Source organism: Acipenser ruthenus, chromosome 18 (assembly GCF_902713425.1).
Source record: "Acipenser ruthenus chromosome 18, fAciRut3.2 maternal haplotype, whole genome shotgun sequence".
NCBI classification, from domain to species: domain Eukaryota; kingdom Metazoa; phylum Chordata; class Actinopteri; order Acipenseriformes; family Acipenseridae; genus Acipenser; species Acipenser ruthenus.
Window position 1 is genome coordinate 23,207,668 of NC_081206.1, and position 23,649 is coordinate 23,231,316.

Genomic DNA, 23,649 nt, shown 5'->3' on the forward strand with positions numbered 1-23,649 from the left:
CCTTTTTGAGACAACAATTTCAGCAAAATGCCTACAGGTAACACCGGTGTATAAGTCACTCCCCCCCTTTTTAGGACCCCCTAAAATACCTAAAAATAGACTTATACCAAGGTTTTTACAGTAGATACAGTACCAACACAAATTATGGAAACAACAAATGATTAACAGAATGACTGGGGTTGGAGATTTTATTGCCCATTTTTTCTCACTCACAAAGTATATGTGTATCCCTGAATTTATAATTATTATTTGTTTTTTTTACCAGACGCCTTTATCCAAGGCGACTTACAGAGACTAGGGTGTGTGAACTATGCATCAGCTGCAGAGTCACTTCTGGTTACAAGCCCCTTTCTTTAACCACTGGACCACACAGCCTCGCTATAATCTTCTGCTCTTTAAAAATATTTTGCATATTTTTAAAGAGATGATGCTAAGATATTTAGTAAGTACAGTAATGGGTCCAAGTGAGGAAAAATTGTCAATAAAATCCTCACACCTAGTGTAAATCATTTGTTGTTTCCATAATGGGAATGTATATAGTTGATGGTTCTTCTGTGGTCCACCTCAAATCGGTTGGACAACTGTATGTAGCTTTCAATATTATGGTAGATAAGATGCCAAGGTGAGTATATTTTGAGCAAAAACTGGTTCTATTTCATTACCCTTATGCAGGATGAAGACTATGGTGAAGCAGAAAGAAAATGTGGCCCACTGGTGATTGCTGTGGTCCCTCATCTTCCAAGAGGTGCAGAGGTAGAGCTACATGTTATTGCGGCCTGTGATGATCCCAGACAGAGGAAATCCTCTCACATGACCAAAGAACTAACACTTGGCAACATAGAGTATGAAGTACTAGAATCCAGTTCAGCAGCTTCTGCCACCATCTCCTTATCACTGAGTTTGCCACCATCTCCAGATACACCTTTGAACACAGAGGACATCGTTAAAGATCTTTCCGGCTCCTTTAACGAAGCGTTGCATAAGCTAGATGAGAACCTATCTCCCCTGTGCTTCAGAGCTTTCTATAAACAAAGCAGCACTGCTGCTAGATTACTTCTATCAGGTAAGTCTATTCTAACAGAAAATCCTGCAGTGTTTACAAGAAACTCACTGCTTTACCTACCTATATCTTAAAACGTGATTATTTCGATTTTTGTATTCACACATCATGGGTCATAAATCAGTCGTGGAATACATTTTTCAACTTTTATTTGAGAGCATTCGCAGGGAGAATCATTCTTATAAGCATCATAATGTGTTCAGATCATGCTCCCTTCTGCAACAATGCTGCTGCTCTGATGTAAATTAATGCTGTAATGTGGCAAGAGAAAACAACCAGCAGTGTTGCAGGAGGGAGCATTAACAGTTGATTTAAACTGGTGGGATATTATTTAGGTTATTGGGATATTTGTAGCTAAGGATGTTTGTTATCGACCCAGATGTTGCTTTATTTTTCACCTTTTTGTTTTCTCAAACTTGATTTTCACTTTGAATCTGGTGAAATCCATTTATACTGCTAAATACGGTACCTTGAATAGAAGTACTATGAGGGGAAGGCACTACCTACTATTGTACCTGTAACACAGGAATATACCATACAAGGTTGTGGTTGGAGTCACAGATATATTTTTAAACATAATCCTGATATTTTTTTGTATTTTGTATTCAGATATTATGAATAAATTTCTCAACGTATAATTTTTTTTTCTATGGCCACAATACTCCACTCATTTCAGTCAGAGCACCAGCATTGTTGCAGGAGGGAGCATGATCTGGATGCACTACAGTACGTGTAAACACTGTAGGGTGTTCTTTAACACTTCAAATCATGAGTGTCTGACCCAAAGAGATTAAATATTATAGCACTCGATCACACAGATTTGACTGTATGAATCAAACCCAAATCAATTTGTAGTTCGAATCAAGGTCAAACCGCTACATTTACCAATGTTTATGTAGCTCATCTGAAGCAGTTTTGTGACATTTGTTCTGTTGATCTATTTAATTGCAACGCAAGTTTAAATATAGAAATATTTTCTTTACCTTGTCCAAATCTGAAATATATCATAATACTTTTTATGCAAAAAAAAAAAACCTTGGCAAACTAACTTTTAGTTAGAGGCACTACATGGCAATTTAGTGGTCACGCAATTCCCAGTTTATAAAACCAGATGCTGTTCCAGGGGGTGGAAATCTACTCTCTGATTTAAAGTAAAAGCCCCACCTATAATGTTACGGTTTTAGAATGTCATACACTTACAATTTTCTGGGTGTGTTAATGCATATATTTACCACTAGAACATTTCAGCATTTCATAACCCCAAAAACAATAAAATACAGAAATGTTAATAATGTATAGGGTTTTGTAACCAATGCAAAACGGAATGCTCAAAAAATGACTCATAACAGCAAAGATTATATATTTATGTATACCATATTTTATGTTTATTGTACATATCGAAATATTTAAATCTACATTTCAGTATATCTTTACTTTTCAGCTTATGTTGTTAAAATGATTTTGCTCCAGTATGTCAATACATAATAAATACAGAATAGGAGGAATTATAGAAATATCTGTTAGCACCATAAAATGGAACCTTGTTATACTTTGCAGTTTTTTCTACTCAACACTTAAGCTGGTATTGAACTGGAATTTGTTACTTTTTTCATCAAAATACTGCATTGGCCTCAATTGATGCCACTAGCTTTGTTTATGGGTCAGAGCTTTTACCCAGAGGATAATTCCTAAGAAAAGTCAACGGTGGATATGAGAAGTAACACGCTGGCATTATCAGAAACCATACCCTTTAGAAAACAAACCATGTTGAAAACAGGAAACCTATTTCTAGATATCTAAACTTTATTGTCTCATGGGTTTAGGCTGATAGGTAGACATTTAGCTCTGACAGGCTGTTCATTATCTAATGCCCTTTATGCGCCATACAACTTAAGAATGTTAACAGAATTAAATCCAAGAAGTTAAAATGTGTTATTTCCAGCTTACATATTTTGAAGACATCTACAAATATAAAGAATTGCCTTTTTAAACGGTGTGCTACACATTCCTATACAGTATGACTGTGGTTGACACAGTTGGAGATTGTTGCTGAAGTTCTGAATGACCTTTTTTTCTAGCAATAGAAACCACCATGTTCCATATAAATTAATCTATAAATGGCTTTTTTTCTTTTTTCTTGGGCAAAGTGAGAATGAGTAGGGACCCCGGAGGGCAGCAGCTGGAAACAGTAACAGACTCTGAGGGCAAAAGGCAATTGAAAAGCTACAGGGACAGAAACACTGTTGACAATTGCCTGCTTGTATGTGATGGTGGTGGGGTGAACAGGGCAGCACTTTATTTTTTCACAGTTGTTATAAATGAAATATAAACAAATGGAATACAAGTGTAGATATTTTAATGCACAACGAGAGTAATCTCATGGAAATCATTTTCTGTTTTAACTGGTTTCTCATCAATTGCACTACACTGCCTGTAATTGCTGGTCCCTAGAATATTTATTTGGCCACCAGAGGGAGCCCTTATTGGGACGTTGACAGAGATAGACACGCAGAAATTGACAAAAGAAAAATGCATTTAGGACCAATTCAAATAAGTTCACTGAATCTACTACCTTGATAGTATATGTGTGTTGTAGAGGTAAAAATACAAGAAATGATAAACCAGAAATACTTTGTATAACTATTGATTGACACATCAAATTCACGTTAATAGTAGTATGCATTTTTTTTTTCTTCTTTACTTAATATGTGTTACAATTGAAGACTGGTAATAATTTACCCACAAAACCAGACTGTTACATTTTGGAAGGTATTGAATCAATGAAATCATTGAAAAGCTGATAGAAATAAATTACACGAGCTTCAACGCAACAATTTCCAGAACGTTATATGTTGTGTTGTGAAGGAAACTTTCAAATGCACACACAAGCAACATGATTTGTGTTCACTTTTGAAATCAACAACATTCTGTGCATTTCCCCTTTCTGGCAGTTTGTTCAGGCACCTTGGCCTAAATGAACAATTTGCATGATATAATGGCTGCTAATTATGCAGTTGTTTATCGGTTGATTTGAAACAGAGAGATTCACTCTACCACAAAAAAACTACTGTGCTTTAGGCTTTCACTCACTTTAAAAGCCCCAAAGCCCCAAAGCCCCAGCAGACATCACAGATTTCACACAAAAATCCCTTTTTTTGTTGGACCATTTATATTCCCCATAGAGCATCTTTGTGCAGTAAAAAAACACACATCTAAAAACAGAATGCACCAGACTGTGAAAATAACTGAAGTACCGATAATGTACTCCGTGCATATTCTTTTAGAAAAAGTCAGTGATACCAGTATGTATTTTTGTCAACAGTCTCCTGAGACCATGGGTTGTACAATGTTGTACCCATTTAGCCTCTCTCTGGAGTGAAGTTCAGGAATGCCTCAATTGTGTATTTTTCCACGTTCTACAAAAAAAAAAAAAAAACAGCCATGAATGGCATTTTAAAATATTTGCATTCTCAAATGCAGCAGTGGTCTTTCCATACTGTATTATTTGATTTAATCTTGCATCGAGTTATGTTTTATAGAGTTACAACTATTTATTGCCTTAAGTACAACCTCCTCATATCCTATAATCATAACCAAGTCATATCCGATCCAGATATGTAATTGAAAACACAGTCCTTTCAAAGGTGAAACAAGTTAATACTGCAGTTATAACAGGCCATGGTAAAACAATAATCACATCTAAAAAAAAGAATAAGGCAGCAGTGTGGAGTAGTGGTTAGGGCTCTGGACTCTTGACTGGAGGGTTGTGGGTTCAATCCCTGGTGGGACACACTGCTGCTGTACCCTTGAGCAAGGTACTTTACCTAGATTGCTCCAGTAAAAACCCAACTGTAGAAATGGGTAATTGTATGTAAAAATAGTGTGATATCTTGTAACAATTGTAAGTCGCCCTGGATGAGGGCGTCTGCTAAGAAATAAATAATAATAATAATAATAATTTTATTTTGTATTATTATTGTCAAAAGACTTTATTTAAAAGAAAAAAATAAATCATATCTGTTTATATATTGAATCCCTCATGAGATGTAGGAATTCACTGTAAGGAGCATTTAGGCAAGATATGATAAAGCAGGACTTTTGCAAATGCCAAATGTGTACTAAGGCAACCCCTAGAAACACATTAATTTACACTGTAATAAACGCCCTTTCAGTGGTGCCTACAGCCACGTTTAACAATATTTAACGAGTCACCTTCCCCAGTTGCCGCTGTTAAGCTATGACCCTGGAGGGCACAACATAACCAACAAACATCCAGCAACAGCATACAAGAATGACCTTGCCCCATGCTTGCATAATATCTTTATAAGACAACGGGGAGTCAAGAATCAATTTAGACATTTAGAATGCACATGAAAATGTGTGCAAGTGCCATATAGTTCCATAATATAAATGAATTCTTAGATACACCATGTAACTGGTCTTCTTTTCAGCATGTTTAAGACCAGTGTTGTTTGCAGACAGCTTTAATTACAATGTACGACGAAACCAGATTTGGATGGATCAATTTAAATGATGCTTTAACAAGCAGCTAATCGTGTATTAACAATGCACCGTCTACTTCAATCACCTTCTAACATATCCATGCTTTTGCATCAATCTTGGCAGAGCACATGGTTTTTTTGTTTTTTTAAAATCTACCCTATAGTGACCATATGCTTTGACTGCTAGGAGATAAATGGCCTGCTGCAATCTGCCAGGGATTTGAGGACATCAATAATTTGTGAATAGTCACGTCAATCCTGGTCGAAGGGTTAAGTGCTTTGCTGACCACAGGGCACATCTTTTGGGATAGGGGGTCTAAGTCCATAGTTGGGAACCTAATCCCATGTTTGACAGCTCGTGGTTTGCACTGTGTGAATGTATACCTTAAGCAAAATGGTCTGATGATTCAAGAATTTCTAATTAGCTTGACAAAATCTATTACACGTGTCAAACTATGTAAAATAAAACAAAAATAAAAACAAATATAAACTTTACTCCTTTGGTATTCTACTATTTTGTGTTTTGGGTGCGTAAGTCCTTATTTTTGGTGGATATTTTAATGAATGTCCTTCTCTAGTTATAAAGTAATGGACATTGATCAGGCACCAGCCAAGAATCTTGCAACAGGCATTGAGAAATTAGAGTTAATTGATTCTTTTATGGGTCTTTATCAACTAAGTGGTTTTAAAAAGGGTTTGTGGAGGTAAAAAGAACTGGATCTGTATTATCATGAAATGATATATTGTATAATGTGTTTTTCTTTTTCTTTAGGTTTTGTGCAGTCTATGAAACAATCATTGGATGATAGCAGCTCTGCAGTGTCTTTGGTGCCAGTAGAGGATTTGCCATTCTCGAGAACTCTGCACATTACTTGCTGGTTAAGCAAATAGCGTGGAAGAGGACAGCTTAACGCGATTATGTTTTGCTGATCACTTTGATGCACATGTTTGTTGCTTGATCATTTTGGAATCTTACTACAATACTTGGTAACAGTCTAGCTTATTGGGCACAACTGGGACCTGGGAGCAGTTTTCCATCCCAGTGCAACGTGATATTTGTCTAACATGTCGGAGGTGGTCTCAAATTTGCCTTTCAAGAAATACTGCAGTTAGACTGATAATACTTTATTATTAGTAATCACCGATATTGATAACAAAATATGTATGAAAATAATGTATGTCCTTGAAGTCATTTGTAAAGCAATTTAGTGTTTTGGTGATTAAAACAATGTTATATACAATGTATCAAGTTTTCTTTTTTAATATTAAATACATGGATTGTATATTGACCAATGCTCGTGTTTTTGTTTTGTTTGTCCTTGTAGTTTTTGAAACGCCCTCAGGGTGCCACTTATTTCCCCCTATGCTGACAGGGATTCTAGCTCTCAATTTTTAATGAAGAAATGTGCGCTTTATGCTCAAATTTTTTCAACATCCTGTTTAATGCATTTAAAAAAAAGAAAAAAAACAGTCTGCAATGTTAAAAACATCCAAATAAATACATCTTTGTTGAAATAGGATCCCACTATGAAAAAAGATCGGTCTGGGCCATATTTCTGAAGAATCCAAATGCCTGGTTAAACTTTTTGTAGTAAATTAATTATTTACACTTTGTTTTCATTTTTGTGATCCTTGTCTTCATGCTTCCTTTGCTGAAAGGTATTATTATTGTGTACTGGCCAATCAGCCCCAAGTAGCTGAAAAGATTAAACCGCTGTATATTCACTATTGATTCAGATTCTGTCAAATAAATAAGAATAGCCTGTTAAGAACACGTCTTCTGTCTAGACTTCTTAATTTAAAGCACAACCCCACAATTTACTATTTGTCTTGGGGTTTTTTAAGATCATTTATTTAAAAAGTCAATTGAAATACACCATTACTTCTATTGCAGTAAATATTGTACCTGAAATTATAGTACCCTGGCAGCTTATTGATCCAGACCACTATTAGTAATGTGTTTTTTGTATGCAGTGGTTAAAAGCAGGTCCAATAGAAATTCAATAATGAGTTTTCTTGGAGATGCAGTCAGAAGGTTTATAGACTCCAAAAGAGTGTAGGCATCTCCAGCACCTTGACGTGCATGTTTAAAGGTGTCACTAGCGAGAACGTTCTGCCTTGGCACATCAGAAAGATACATTTCTAGGTTTTATTTTTATTTTTATTTTTCCCAGATATTTACTAAAAAAAGGTGACTTATTCAAGGAATGGAAATATTGGTAGTGCTTTATATTGCATGGCATAAATTAATATTAAATAGATATACAATTGCATATTAAATTAATATTTAATATATACAATTTATATTAAATTTACGTTCAATTATTCCTTGTTACTTTCCATTAACATTTAAGTCAGATTAACTGTGTTTTCAATTAAAAACATGTAAACAATGGGAAATTCTTACATATTTTCAAGAGTAACAAAACGTAATATAAATGGACGTGGTATGCAATTACATTTTCAATCAACATTTGGTTAACATTTCGCAATAAACCAGCTATTGCATATTTATTAAATATTAATTTTAACATTAATTTAATATGCAATTGCATATCTATTTAATATTAATTTATGCCACGCAATATAAAGTGTTACCGAAATATTTATTTATGATGGCACCTTTTTTGGCATGTTTATGCTGAGAATCTTTAGGTGTGCGATTTTGACCATCCACCTAAAATCCTATGGTTTTCTCTTTTTTTTTTTTTTTTTTAATTTCTCAGCATAAATAAATACGTATTCATCCAACCTAGTCTTACCTTTTGATATGTATTTGCATTGAACTTTGGGCACTATAAAGTACTTTGAGAACACAAAGGACAGAATGGTCAATGGGAAATAACTAGAAATGGTAGAATCTTAACAGTATGGTGAAAACGGTCTATGCCGAAACCAAAGAGGTCTTCAAAGGGCCTGTCCATTTGATCAGTGGGAAGATAGTTAGCAAAGGAATGTTTGGACTGATAATTCAGAGCAGCAGATCCAATCACTGGGCTAACATCTGTTTTGTTTTACATGCAGAAAGCTGTAATTCAAAGTCATTGAGCTAAACAAAGTTGAAGCAAGCTATGGAGACAGTGATATGTTACCATATACATATTTTACCAGTTTTATATCTAGCATTACAGATAATATGACCACACCAGAACTCATACTTGCATTATATGCTTCACACAGAATGCTATGTGGGCTTAAAATGAAATTATTATTGGTTTAATTATTATTATTATTATTATATTTGCTATTCAGAATGAAAGTAGCATTTCAAAAGCAGATATTATTTTATCTACACTTGCAGCTAGATTTTGTTGTAATATTATTAAAGCACATACCCCAGGAAGAATACATGTAAGAACTCATTACATTGAACAGATTATAACAATGATGTATTACTTATTAATAGGTGTAACATAAATACAAACCACAGTGCCAGTATAGTTAAGACTCCCTTTACGTCTTTTCTGTGTACTTTAGGCAAAACATCTTTAGGGTGGACTTGCTCGTTGGTCAATGTGCTATGCATCACACTTTGGACTATACTGAAAGTACAACAGCTACAATGTTATATCTGTTTTTACTGGAAATGTAGTATTTGAATGTTTTGAAGTTTATTACAAATGCATTAATTTGAGGATGCTGCCATCAAGTGGACAAAATGTATAAGATCATTCGCAAAGGTAATGGTTGTATTAATGCTATTTTAAAGAAACGTTCAATGTATGCATTGAATTATATTATATATGCATTGACTATATTATGAGTTTGTGAACATTATTCAGTATACATAGACCAATTGTACTTTTTTTTTTTAATTCAGTTTCAGTACAATTCAATGATGCATGTCCAACAAAAAGAATCCCTTTATAAATGCCAGTCTTTCACATATGTCTATGCACTGTATCTCATACAGTATGTGCAAGTTCAAGTGGATCCAACAGCGCCTGACCTGGATGTGCATGCAATAAAAAAAGTTAGAGAACACCATCATTACTTTTACAACATTCCCCCTACTTGCTGTAAAAAAACAAAAAGCATACTGTAATGTTTATATCCAGATACCCTGGGTCGTTTATTAACTGTGGAATTGCTAAGTAATTCCACTGCGCAAAACAAAAGTCCCTTAACATCACATGTGTTTAAACGGAAGATAAATGCCTTCCCATCACAGACCCGGATAGAGAGTATTCGTGCAGAGCTGGCTGGGTGAATTGCAGTGTTTTCTGGCCTTGTCAGCATAGGATGAATTATGTGATATGAAAGTAGTGACCTCTGTTGGTATCAGAGGGGATTGCAAGTAAAAAGTAAGTTGAATAGTGTAGTGTAAGATTTTTTTTGGTTCAACCCCAACTATGTGTAGTGTGTGTGTGTGTGTGTGTGTGTGTGTGTATGTATATATATATATATATATATATATATATATATATATATAAACAACACCAATAAAACAACAGTTTTTACAGGTTTTACTATGAGGTTTAGTGTTATAGACCTTTATGGCAGTGTTGTAAATCCAGTGAGGCTCATGGTAAAACATGGATAGGAGTTTTGGAATGGAATGTAAATAAATGAGAGTCGTAATTGTTGCTGTTTCATGATTGCACCTTGTCAATTAAATCCATTAGAAATAATAACATGTACATTGGTTACAACAAAGTTCTGAAGATGCGTCAAAATTAGAATTAAAAGTACATTTTTAATCATTTTAGCTAGGAACCAAAATAATAGAAGCAATGTTTCCGCCGGTTTCTAAATGCAAAGTTATTGCTGTCAAGCTTGTTGTTTGGGAAGTGCATGCTGATGAGAAACAGTGTACAGAATTATAATAATTTTAATAAATACATCTATAGGTTTGAAGTTGGGCTGATAAAGGTACGTTTAATTCGGTATTTCTTTACATTTTTGGGGGAAATTTGCGAGGCATCCATTTCACATCACACTGTATGTGATACATGTTAGCATTAATTTACTATCAATTTGAAACCAATGCCAATGTTCTCGAGCTTAAAGTCGATATATTACAGAGATTCAAAGATACGATAATAAGTTTCTCTTAAAATGTCGTTGGTAAAATAGAAATTTGAGGTCGTTCCTTTGTGCTTTATGAGTAGGATGCGGTTTGATTCCCATGATCCCCTAGCTGAAACCGCAAAGCAGGGTGTTTCTTTTCCCTTTTTATTAAAATACGTTCTTGTGCATATCGGTTTATATTCGGAACAGTAAACGTTCTGAGAGCGAGGGGACTGATGAAAAGGTTATTTGTTTTAAATTATTAGTTATTATTTCGTGAAGACACAAACACATTCCTGTTACAGGAAATGCGCTCTCCCAACTGACTCTAGGGACAAGTCCAGCAGTAAGCTGTCTTCTAATTTTGTTTTTGGTGTTACAGGATTCTGGCGTGAGATGTCCAGATATTCAGACATCAGGGTAAACCATGAGTAGCAATGAAAGGTACGTTTTATTATACATACTTTCTGAGGAGGATATATAGTCTGAGGGGCGGCTATAAAGTAGGGGTGAGACCGAATAGTCGAACATTCGACTATTCGATAACGATGGCACCTATCGACAAGTGAATCCAACATTCGAAAGCTAAAAAAAAAAAAAAATGTATATATTGATTTTTATTTTAAAGGCTGTACTGCTGATTGGCTCTCTATGTAGCGGTAATGAAGATTGACTGGAGGGTGGGATTTGTTATTTCTTGTCTGTGATTGGCTAAACTAGAACGTACCTCGGCTAACGATGGCTTACTCACAGAAAAGTTTAGCATGGAAATACTCTGACAAAGTAAATGAAAACACTGTTAAGTGTAAAATATGTGCAGTGCAATTAAATTACCACAAATCTACAACTGGTATGTTAACCCACCTAAAAGACAAACACCGTTCTGTGACGCTAGCAACGACAGAAAAGAAAAGAGGACCGCAACAAACCGCCATTGCATCCTTTGCGGTGAGGCCTCGTCAGTGTGACAACGTCGTACGTGCTGAAAAACATCAGCCCTTATTTATTGCTAATATGGTGTCAAAGGACATGCTTCCCATACGTTTTGTTGAAGGTGAGGGATTTCAGGAGTTGATGAAATTTGTGGAACCTGAATACACAATCCATGCACGAAAAATCCTGCACTAAAACAATTACCACTCGACTCGAAAAAAATGCATGCCGATTCAGCAGCGTCTGTCCGCAGAAATTTGTCAAAGGCTGAGTAGGTGGTGATTAGCGTGGACTGCACCGAATACCGAGTCATACGTCATAATAACCTGTCATTTCATCGAGGATTGGGAAATGAAAAACGTAGTTCTACAGACTCGCGCCACGCCAGAGAGGCATACAGCAGAGAATCTCGCAAATGTGTTAAACACCGCTGTAGACCATTCGGGTTTAACTAGGGGGGGAAATCACTGCCTGTGTTCACGACAATGCCAGCAACATCATCTTCGGAGTTTGTTGAATGGGGCTCGAATTTGTGCTTTGCACACACTTTGCACACACTTTGCAGCTCGCCTTCAACGATGGCTTTAAACTTGGTGCTATACATAATGTAGTCGGTGCGGCCAGCCGTCTTGTGTCGCATTTTCATCACAGTGCAATAGCTACTGAGGCTCTGAAGTTGAAACAAAAACAAACAACTCTGCCTGAGCACCGTCTGCTGCAGTATTGCCGGACCTGATGGACATGCTGATTTTTTTAAACAAGAATAAGTGAACATGATGATAATAATGGACATTGCTAGCCTAACTATTCCTAAAGTTTTAGTTAGGATTTTTTTTTGCTTCCATGGAAGGCTAGTGCGTTAATGCCACTCAGGCCTTTTTGTTCATTCATTTATTTATTAATATTATTAAGCTAGCTACATACATAGCAAGCTGTTGCCTATACAGGCTATTTATTTTTTATTCACTGGAACTCGAACGCACAGGTATGTTTCCGATCTGATTTAACGTAGACCGGTAGTCTGCTTGTTGTGTGTGGTTTGAAAACGTAGGAAAAGTAAATCGTTTAGTTAAGTGGATTGTATAAATTAGCTAGCTAGATAGTCTAATGCATTTTGTATTTCGCTGTTATGACCGGAAAACATTATTGCCACAAGGATGCTAATGTTAAGGCGTTTGCCTTGCTAAACTATTATTGAATGAAAATTAAATTAATAATTGAATAAAAATTATACTTTTTTTTTTTTTTAATTGTCACAACCTTTATAGTTCATTTGAAATTGTAATTAACGGAAAAGCTTGTGACAATATCGGTAAAAAAATAACACTTGCTTGCAAAATACGAGAGTCTCACACGAGAGTTGACGGTATGTTATGTTATTGCTGCTGTTATGGCATTTCTGTATGTTTCCTAATAGGAAGGTATTTTTTACATAGCCTAATGTTTATTTAACAAAGTTAGCTAAGTATTTTAAAATAAAGTTCAGAATTTATTGCAATTGCAATAATTGTCACTTTGCATTATTTCGCATTTAATGTACGTCTCATTTTGAATGGGAGGCGGGGGGGGGGGGGGGGGGGCGACTATTCGATTAGTCGACCTCAACAGCTGTGGAATTATCGATAGTCAAAATATTTGTCGTGCACATCCCTACTATAAAGCAGTTTTGCTATACTTAGCTAGTCTGTATGGGCGTATATTAAGTGGTTACTGAGACATATGGCTTTAATAGCCCTTCATGTGAGTGGTTATATTGGCAGTAAATGAAAAATAGTACATTATTTGTACATTTGTCATCTGAGAGAAATTGGATTTGCTGTATTGTATAATGTAATACTGGATGTATTGTATATGATGAGCTTTTTAAAACAACAAATCCTATTTAATGACAATTTAACATTTCAGTAGATAGCTCTGTAGCTTACAACTGGCAAGTCCAAGACTTTTTGAGGATATGCGTTTATGTATTAGGATAGACTCCTCACCACTCACTTCATCTTAGACCCATGTAGTGTAGGTTGTGTTGGAAGTAGGCAATTTTGTGGAGATGAAAGCAGCTAATGATCCATGTAATACAAGAAGGGAATTGACTAGATGGCTGGTTTCTACTTTATAGAATATTTAATGGTTTCAGATTATTTTATTCTTTTGGGAAGTTTGTTGCAAAAAGTTGAAGTTTGATATAAATGCTATGGTATTTCTGGAAATATTGGTTTTATAAGTGCACATTTTATTTAGTTTTACAGCAGATTTGAAAGCTTCTCTGACACATATTGCACAGAGATAACATTTTTCAACTTGGCTAATTTCAGACTTGGTTTGTTTCTTCTTGACCTGCTATTTGTTGACACAATAGTTCACTGTAAAATATTTCTCTATATATGACCTAAAAGTATGTCATACTGTGTGGTCTACATATCAACTTACTGAAAAACATTTTTCAATATATGCTTAAACGTTTCACAACATTTAAACCAGAAAGTTTTGGTAAGATCAAATAAGTTCTTAAAATCTGAAATCAGTGATAATTTGGGTGATTAGTAGAGCATAATATGATGTCGAGTAACTTTGTGTAGTTGTGTTCACTTTGCATGGAATGACTAAGGTTAGTTCAATTTCCACTGTAGGGCCATGCAGTGCTGGAGCTGAACCTGAAAACTGATGTCAAACTTCTAGCACATTTTGAGCACAATGCATAGCACAGTGGAGTATGCTATTAATATGTCAGCAGTGCACAGATCTGTTAAGTAATGTTGTTGCCTTGTTCTTTCTGTTTTTTTCTTCTTCTAAATAACAAGCATCAATGAGTCCTTCATGAGGCTTGCACTGGCATGGGTCTTGCCCTTGTAGATTAGACTTGCAGGTTTGTTTAGTATCTATTTATTACTTTACCCTGTACAGGTTATATTATTGTATGTGTTCAAATAAGTAATACACAAGTATACTTTATTTGTTTATAATACAATGCTGTTAGGTTTATTTTCTGTGTACTGGATATTCTTTAAACAGTTCGAACTGTATACAGTAGCTAGTTGGAAAGCAAGCAGAAAGCCAACAAAATATATATATGAATCCTGGTTATTTATGTCGGCCTAAAATTGAATGTAAGTTCAATTATATAGGCTTACTATATATTTTTTTCCCAAGCAGGCCAAAACATTTATGATGGGTGTCTTATGACCCATTATTTTAATGCTCATTTGTCACTAAGGTAACACTTGATTCTGTAAACCATCACAAGCAATTTTTTTTGGACGTTAACTGTTCCATCTACAATCAACTGCACAGCAATATAGCATTTCTATGGAGTACCCAAGTACACTGTCCTTTACTGTATTACTTGATTTAATTATTTACGATGTTTCAGTTTTAACAATTATTTTACTGACTTTTTCAGGATTGATGGGGATTATTCATAATGAAAAAAGAAACGCAAACTTCAGGATCATGAGGGAAATCAAGAACTAGACTGTTTAACCACACTTAAAAGGCAATATCCACATGGGACAGAAAATGTTTGAATAATTTACTCTCGGCAAGATGAGGAGGCACTCATCACCTTTTAGAAGGGCTTGAACAAATTAAGACTTGACAAGTTTCATTAGGGGAATGGAGTATATGATCTAATTGCCTTTCGCAGAAGTGCGTAGAGTTTTACTCAAATTGTACTCATAGCCTGACACCTTTTAAAAGCACTTACTAAAACAGCCGTTTTCAAAATGAGCAGTGGCTTAGAGACTTACCACACAAATGCACAGAAGTGTACTTCCACCTCAAGTGAACCATTTACAGACTTTGCATTTGACAACTGCATTAAATCAGAAGGGGAGCACCGGGACACAGAAATCATTATAAGGAGTAAAATGATGCATCAGTGCACTGTTTGCTTTAAGTCGTTCAAATTTGCATCAAAACTTGAACGCCATTATCTCATCCACACAGGACAAAAACCTTTCACATGTTTTGTTTGTGGTCGAGCGTTTAGACAGCCTATACATTTAAAAAAGCATCAAGAGACTCATACAAAAGATAAAGATAATATTCAGCATGTGGAATTCATGAATGGGAATGAATCAATCGATCCCCTCCATTGTCAAACTAATAGTGAGGATTATGAGTCCAATGTTACACATGGCAACCCTTTGCAGTTATTTCCTAATGTCCAGGAACTAGACCAAAGGCAGTCAAAACAGCTTGAAGTTAATAGTAATGTAATCCCTAATGATCTACATGGAGTTGATTGGAGTAGCTCCAATGGTATTGACACTTCTGATTGGTCAGAATTGGAGAGACAGGTTACACTGAAACAAATACTTCAAGAGCATCAGTTTAACTCTTCTAGCGAAGGGAAAACAATCAATCATAACAGGAGAGTTCATCAGTGCACAGTTTGCCAAAAATGCTTCAATTCTCCTTATAAACTTCAAAGACATTTCCTTATTCATACAGGACAGAAACCTTTTCAGTGTTCCGATTGTGGAAAGAGTTTCAGACAGTTGGTGCATTTAAAACTCCATACACGTACCCACGAAGAACCAAGCACTTCAATGCATTCCTTTGAAAATGTGGAATTTGGAAATCGGAACATCTCTAACAACTGCCAGCAACATCCCAATGATAGTAAATCCAGTGAGTTTGAGGATAATTCTGGGATTTCTCTACAGTCTTACAAACTTCAAGACCTGGAGTTCAATAATTCCGAGATACCTGAAATCAGCGACAGTGCTTTTTCAGATTCTTATCACCTAGAAGGATGTGCATTCAATAGCAGTAAAAGTTTAGAATACAAGGTGACTGAGAAATGTCTTGAAACAGAAAATAAATCTGCACACAGGTCTCCCAAAGGCAGACAGAATATGAAGCATCAGTGCATAGTGTGTTTGAAATGCTTTAATTCCCCTTCCAAACTGAATAGGCATTCTCTTATTCATACTGATCAGAGACCTTTTAATTGTCAGGAATGTGGGAAGACCTTTAGGCAGCTTGCACATTTAAAAGTTCATCAACAGACTCACAGAAACAATAGTACCATTGGACTTTCTTTTCATCAGGGCGCGGTTTTGGATTCAGATCAAATTGATAACCAGGAGCAAAGTCATGGTGAACATCAGCCCTCGGTCTGTGAGGTAAATCCAGCCATCTCTTTGCAGCCTTATAACACTCAAGAGCACAGACCTAAGTGCATATATCCTCCTTCTGAAATGGAATGTTCAATGCACCAACGAACCCCTAACATTTCCTCCATCAGTGTAGACAGTTTAACAGAGTCTGCACTTGCATATGAGTTTAAAACCGAAAGGGACCACATAGGTGATGATTGCGTTCATGCAAGGTTACATTCGGCAAGCAACAATGAGAGGCATAAGTGCACTGTGTGCTTTAAGTCTTTTAAATTTGCTTCAGAACTTGAACGTCATTCTCTAACCCACACAGGACTGAAACCTTTCAAAGGTCCTGACAGTGGTAATACATTCAGGCAGGCAGCTCTTTTGAAAAATCATCAAGTGAAGCATGCAGAACTGGGTGATTTCAAATACACTTTTCAGAAAGAAGAACTTGAGAATGTAGGTGATTCTATTGATTCAGCAGAGGAAAAACAAGATTTAAAAAGCCCAGCTAAACCTGATATCGAATGCCAAGACAATCAAGCAGAATTGCTTCCTGAAAGACCTTCACAGTCTTATAGTCTTGAAGAGCATGAATTGGAGAAGATAGATGAACTTGAACTTAACATTATCATAAAACCAGAAGACCCAGGTGATTGTTGGCAAGCTAATGATACTGATGATGTTATGGAAGCCACAACATCTGAACAATGCTTAACATCAAAACCTATTCAACAAAAACTTTTGTTCAACCCATCTTCTGAAAAGCAAAGCAATAAAATCAGCGGTAAAGTTCATCGGTGCATTGTGTGCTTGAAATGCTTTACCTCTCCTTACAAGCTTCAAAGACATTTTCTAATTCATACAGGACAGAGACCTTTTAATTGTTTTGTTTGTGGCAAGACGTTCAAGCAGCTGGACCATTTAAAACTCCATCAACGGACCCATGCAAGACAGGAACCTTTACATCCATTTCAGTTAGAGGAGTTGAGGAGTGGCAGTGACTCTCTAGCTCAACAACAAAACAGTACAGAAAATAACTATCTGGAGTCTGTTGTTAGATCTGAACTCTCTTTTCAAGTGTGTGACGAGGATAAACCTGGACAATTTTCTGTCAGCACTGTTTCTGAGTTAGACAAAAAGAGACATGTGAATGGTTTCCGCACAGATGAAGCACTGGAATGCTCAGAAGCTCGGAGTTCTTTTTCAGGAGAACAGATGTCTCAAGAAGATCTGCTTGGTACTGAGACAGTTAAAAAGCATAGACTGCACCCATGCTCCATGTGTTTGAAATGTTTTGATTGTCCTTCCAAACTCCAGAGACATTATCTTACTCATACTGGGCAGAAACCATTTCGCTGCTTTGCTTGCGGTAAGGAATTTAGGCAGGCAATCCACTTAAAAGTGCATCAGCGTACACATAGCAAATGGAGAACTTTTAAAAGTTCCTTTCAGCAGCAGAAGTTTTTGAATGCAAGCAGCGTAAACGGCAGAGAACTGAACCACAGTAACCACAAATCTTCTCAAGGAGGACTCTGCCCTGATACAGTTTCAAAGTCTGGAGCTCTTCAAGACCATAATTTAAAGCAACTGGGAAAATTAACTGAACTGGACAACTTTTTTGGAATGGAAGACAATGCTCAAAGTAACAGAAGAGTCTATCAGTGCTCTAAATGTTTAAAATGCTTTAGTGCCCCATCGCAACTGGAGAGACATTACTTGATCCATACTGGGCAGAGACCTTTTGAATGCCACATATGTCAGAGGGCATTTAGGCAGTCGTCACATTTAAAAGCCCATTACAGCACTCACAAAGCATTGGATTTAACCCAAGACCAAAACCACACCGAGAACAAAATGTCTGTGGATGAGGGTGTGTCTGACATTGTGTCTGAGGCTAATATCCCTCGAGACCTAAAAGTAAACCAATTAGAGCAGCTCACTGAAGCCATCGTATCCTTAGAGTCTGACAGAGTTAAAACAAATGGGCATGTCTCAAGTGAAAGTGCAACCATTATATCCACAGACAAAAAGAACAGCTCCGCAGAACAAGAATCCTCCCAACACTGTTCTAATGAAGATGGAAAAACTGTTAAGAGACGTATCCATCGGTGCTGTGTGTGTCTGAAAAGCTTCAATTGCCCTTCTAAACTTCAGCGGCATTATCTTTCGCATACTGGGCAGAAACCATTTGAATGCTATGATTGTGGTAGGAAATTTAGACAGCTAACACATCTAAAAAGACATCAGCTAAGCCACACCAGTAGAAGAACTTTCAAAGGTTCTTTACAGCAAAGGCGGCTTTGGAATGCAAGCAGAGTTAACAGCCAAGCAAATAATAACAATGACCATGATCCTCAAGGAGATATTATATCCCCGCCTGGTATCCTTCAAGACCACAATCTAAAGCAATCTGAAATTACTGTCTCCTTAGAGTCTGATGAACCAATGACAGAAGAATTTGCTCTTGGTTGTACCAGCAAGACTAGCTTTGGGCCTCTTGCCCACACTTCTGATAATCAAGAGCATATTCAGAGTAGTAAAAGGGTTTATCAGTGCTCTAAATGTTTAAAGTGCTTTGATGCCCCATCTCAACTAGAACGACACTATCTGACTCACACTGGGCAAAGACCTTTTCAATGTTATATTTGTTCTAAGGCGTTTAGGCAGTTATCGCATTTAAAAACACATCAGCGCACCCACAGTGATGTAAAGCTGAAGCAGAGCTTGTCTCGGTATGAGGGAGCTGACACTGCTTCCCAATTATGTATCCTTGAAGAGCAAAACCCGAACCAAACAGAGCAAGTATCAGAAAGCAGTGTTCCTTTTGAGTTACGCGATCGTTGTTCCAGTACCAGTGAAATCTCAGAATATGGCAGAGATCGCGAATGTCTTCCAGCAGAGCAAGCACTTTACACGCATCAGTCCAACTCTCATGCAGGAGAAAACAAACCCAGCAAACGAAAAGTACATCAATGTTCTCTGTGTCCCAAGAGCTTCAATTCCCCTTCTAAACTGAAAAGGCATTTTCTTATTCATACTGGCCTGAAACCCTTCAAATGTTATTTATGTGCCAAGTCATTTAGGCAGCTTTGTCATTTACAGAATCATCAGCACACACATAATGAATGGAAATTCTGTTCTATTCAGCAAATTGATTTTGAGAATAAGCATTCCAACAACCGGAAGCATCAGTCAGAAATGAAACCATCCTCTGGACAGATGAATTGTGATGCCATTGTGTTTTCAACCACCTCCCTTCAAGAGGAAGAACCAAAAGCATCAGAGCAGCCTGAACCAGTTTCAGAGCCAGTCGAACTTGATACAAATCAGTCATCACGTTGGAAAGACACTTTTGATGAGAAAGGTTTATTATTGAATCAGATTGTCGAAGGTCATCTAGCTACAACGACTAAAAGCATAGAAAATGTCCAAAATAACAAGAGGATTCACCAGTGCTCTGAGTGTGAGAAAAGTTTTGCTTCCCCTTCCAAGCTTCAAAGACATTACTTAATCCATGCTGGGGCAAAGCCTTTTGAGTGCCCTGTGTGCAACAAGACATTTAGACAGGCTGCACATTTAAAAGTCCATCAGAGAGTTCATGCAAAATGGTTTGATGGCGCAAATTCCTGTGAACAAACTGAGCTTGAGACTGTGGATTCTGCTAACAGTGAGGATCGGACACATAATGTGCACCACTCATCTCTATATGAGGACAGTACCAAAGTCACTTCACAGTATTCTGTGAACAAGGTGCATGCATCAGGGAAATCAGAAAAATCGCCACAAATTGATTTTGTTTCCCATCCTGAAAACCCAAACGAAATCTGGTGCGACTCCACTCCGAGTGAACTATTTCAATGTTCAGCATGCGCCAATTTTTTTGTAACAGAAAAGATGCTACAAGAACACTCGTGCACATCGAATAATCAAGTAAAAGAAAAAAATGCTAACAGAAACCTTTATCAGTGTGCTATATGTTTCAAAAGTTTTGATTCCCCTTCAAAACTTAAAAGACATTATCTCATTCATACTGGACAGAGACCCTTTCAGTGTTCTGTATGTAACAAGACATTTACACAGTCATGTCATTTAAAAACTCATCAACTCACTCATTTCAAATAATGAAATGAAACTGGGGTGTGTTTTTTTTTTTTTTTTTTATAAAACATACATAGAACAGAGATTGAAATGGTGTACTGTTGTTACAGAGCTTGTTTAAGAAACAAGGTCATACTGACTCCTGAAGTGGTCATGATTGGGGGTGATTTTTGTGTAAGCCTGTATTGTATACAGGGATGAAAATAAGAATCCTATTGCATGGCAGTTTCACCCATTCCGGGATTTAATATGAGCTTGATTAGCCACAGTATATAGGTAACAAGCTCAGGTGTGTCCCATAGTAAAACCAAGAATGGATCAAACTACTATGCAGTGGGAGACTTATTTCCATCCCTGATGCATTGTCTAATGTTTTGTGTTTTCCAAAGATTAGATTTTATGTGCTTGAATTTAGAAATGCATTTACTTCAATGAAGAGTCTATAGCACAGAATGCACATCAGTAGATTTAACTTTAACAAAACCTGCCATCATTCCACATTTTACATTCCATATTCTAATTAATACAATTTGTGACATTTCTATTATTTCTATATTTTTATTTGGCAGGAAGAGTACCTGAATATATTTCTGAACCGCTAAAATATTTGTGCCCCTTGACAACTCTGTTCAGTGCTATCCTCCATGGATTCTATTCAATGCTGTCTTCTGTGGACTCTTCAGAATTTCTTGTTTTCTTGTGAATCTATAGGCATTTAATCATGACATGCTCAGCATTGTCTTTTTTTTTATTATTCCGATTTTAAATCATCTGTTTGTTTTAAATGTCTGTATTTTATGCAAAACAAAATACAACAGTGATCTGTCTGTTAATCCTGTACCCGTGCAAAGATCTTTAGCTTTCCAGTTATGCTAGAAAAAAAAGTGACCCTCGACAGGCTGAAAACCAACATATTCTGAAACGCTTCCTTCTGGCTAGTGCATCTTCAGTCACATTAATTTGTGTGTTTGTGGTGGGGATTTTTTGCATCTAAAATTAAAATCGCATTTTGCTGTGGTCCAAATTCACTTAAAAAAAAATAAATGGCACATTAAAACATTAATAACATTATAAATGCATTACAATACATTTTGAATCTAGTTCACACTCTACTCCCTACCAATGAGAAAAACGAGACACAAACTGTATGTGCCATTTTTCAAAGATTGCGCAGTATATATCATTTTAATGAAACGGACACAGACCTGAACTTTCAAATGGCCTGTCTATAATTTTGAACTAATAATGAAAATAAAAAAAGTCTACTTGATTTTATTTGGATACGATATTCATCAGCTTTTAAGATCCCACAAAATATAATTTTGGTCACCTTGCTTTTACGTAGAGTTATCGCCATGCTCCTCACTAGTTCACTGCATTGTTTTAATGCTTGTTGTAATTTGTATTTGCTGTGTTAAGTACATGTTAAATTATTATTATTATTATTATTATTATTGTATTTTTTATTGCCGATTGTATTTAATGCTTGACGGTGTATTATAACTATTAGCCACTGTTGCATCTCAATTTTTCATCTCAATGTGTTTTCTTTTGTGCGAAATATTTTCATAAATTATACACTTAATTATTGTTTCAGTGATGACTTAAGTGAGAATAAAACGAAATAAGGACCCTTCTGTTTGAAGGGGCTCATAGAACCAGGAAAACAATAAACATTTTTATCTGCTATTGTTAGTTTGTGCAGCCTGGCAAATGCAAACATGTTTTTCTGTGTCATGCATGAAGTGAGATTACACCTGGAATAATGTTAATGTTTTTTTTTTTTTATATTGGAGTAATGCAGTGTATAGAAAAGCTTACTGTTTTTTTTCTACTTTTTTTAAAGGCTGTTTTAACTTTGACAATGTGGTACTCAGAAAATAATGACTATTTTCATAATTCACATTCCATCATTGGATATTTGCCGTACTGCTGACAAACCTAACAGGTTAAACTGGAGTAAAGAAGCATTCCTCAGGAAAGAGACCCAGCTCCTATATATCTAAACCTTTATTTTAATGAAATCAGCCTTTAATTTAGTGGCATCAACACGGTCAACTCAACAAACTGGATGCAAGTGAAAAAGTGAAATAATATCTTAAAAGTTTTACTACGACTGAATTGAGCAATTGTGTTATATTTGTGATGTTTTCCAAATTATTATTTTTAAGTTCATCTTGAATATTTATAAACTTCTTTTTTTTTAATGAATAAAAAAGTTTCTTGCAGCTTTTTAGTCTTTTTTTTGTGTGTGTTTGAGCATGTAAACCACAGTTAACCTTGGCCCTCATCAACAATGATAGTTGGGAGGTACCATTTACATAGACTGTGTATGTTTTTTTCCCCAATGTGAAAAAGATGGATCCAATGAAAGAACCACTGGAGCATCCATAGTTTTTCAACACTGCATAAATCAGCTGGGGAACAATGTCGATGCTGTTTTTGAAATGCAGGGCTATTGTGAGAGCACCACGACCTTTCCATATACTTGTAAAATTCTACTTTAATTTCACATCTGATATATGACCTGCTGTGTGGAGATTATGTTAAACATGACTGAAATGGAAGGATAGATTAATCTTTTTAATAATGCAAAATATATTTTTGTTCTTAAATACAATAAAATCGGCAGCATTACCACACTATAAAAACATTAATAACATTAGAAATGCATTACAATACATACTGAATCTATCTTATCCTTACATGCACTACCAATGAAAAAACATGAGACTATACATGCCAAGGTACTGTACAGCATCTAATTTCAATGAAACTGACACAAACCTGAACTTTCAAATGGCCTGTCCATATAATTTCGAACTAATAATGAAAATAAGTCAACCGATATATTCTTTCAACACAAAGAAAAAATGATATCTATCTATCAATCTATCAATCTCTCTCTCTCTCTCTCTCTCTCTCTCTCTCTCTCTCT

General features: G+C 36.0%; 2 protein-coding genes across 8 annotated transcripts in view; both read left to right on the forward strand.

The window, feature by feature from the left end:
- Positions 1-6,845, forward strand: part of LOC117416705 (uncharacterized) — a 57,454-nt gene extending 50,609 nt beyond the window's left edge. For all 4 annotated transcript variants that reach the window (XM_058991582.1, XM_058991580.1, XM_058991579.1 and 1 more), the window contains 2 exons: positions 673-1,063; positions 6,335-6,845. In XM_058991582.1, the coding sequence (XP_058847565.1) occupies positions 673-1,063; positions 6,335-6,453 (510 nt within the window). In that variant the 3' untranslated portion in view covers positions 6,454-6,845. The remainder of the gene's footprint in view (positions 1-672; positions 1,064-6,334) is intronic.
- Positions 6,846-9,758: 2,913 nt separating this feature from the next.
- Positions 9,759-22,939, forward strand: LOC117408788 (zinc finger protein 91-like). 4 transcript variants are annotated; one of them, XM_034014218.3, is made up of 4 exons: positions 10,138-10,434; positions 10,955-11,016; positions 14,304-14,368; positions 14,903-22,939. In XM_034014218.3, exon 4 carries the CDS (start codon positions 15,225-15,227, stop codon positions 20,733-20,735), a length of 5,511 nt encoding a protein of 1,836 aa, XP_033870109.3. In that variant the 5' UTR covers positions 10,138-10,434; positions 10,955-11,016; positions 14,304-14,368; positions 14,903-15,224; the 3' UTR covers positions 20,736-22,939. The 4 variants fall into 4 exon arrangements, with proteins under 4 accessions (XP_058847566.1, XP_033870109.3, XP_033870027.3 ...); XM_058991583.1 differs by lacking the exons at positions 10,138-10,434; positions 14,304-14,368 and adding an exon at positions 9,759-9,866; XM_034014136.3 differs by lacking the exon at positions 14,304-14,368.
- Positions 22,940-23,649: the final 710 nt, after the last annotated feature.

What these genes read in the sequence shown, in the direction of transcription:
- LOC117408788 (XM_058991583.1), top strand. Translation starts at nt 15,225, where the DNA reads ATGAGCAGTGGCTTAGAGACTTACCACACAAATGCACAGAAGTGTACT.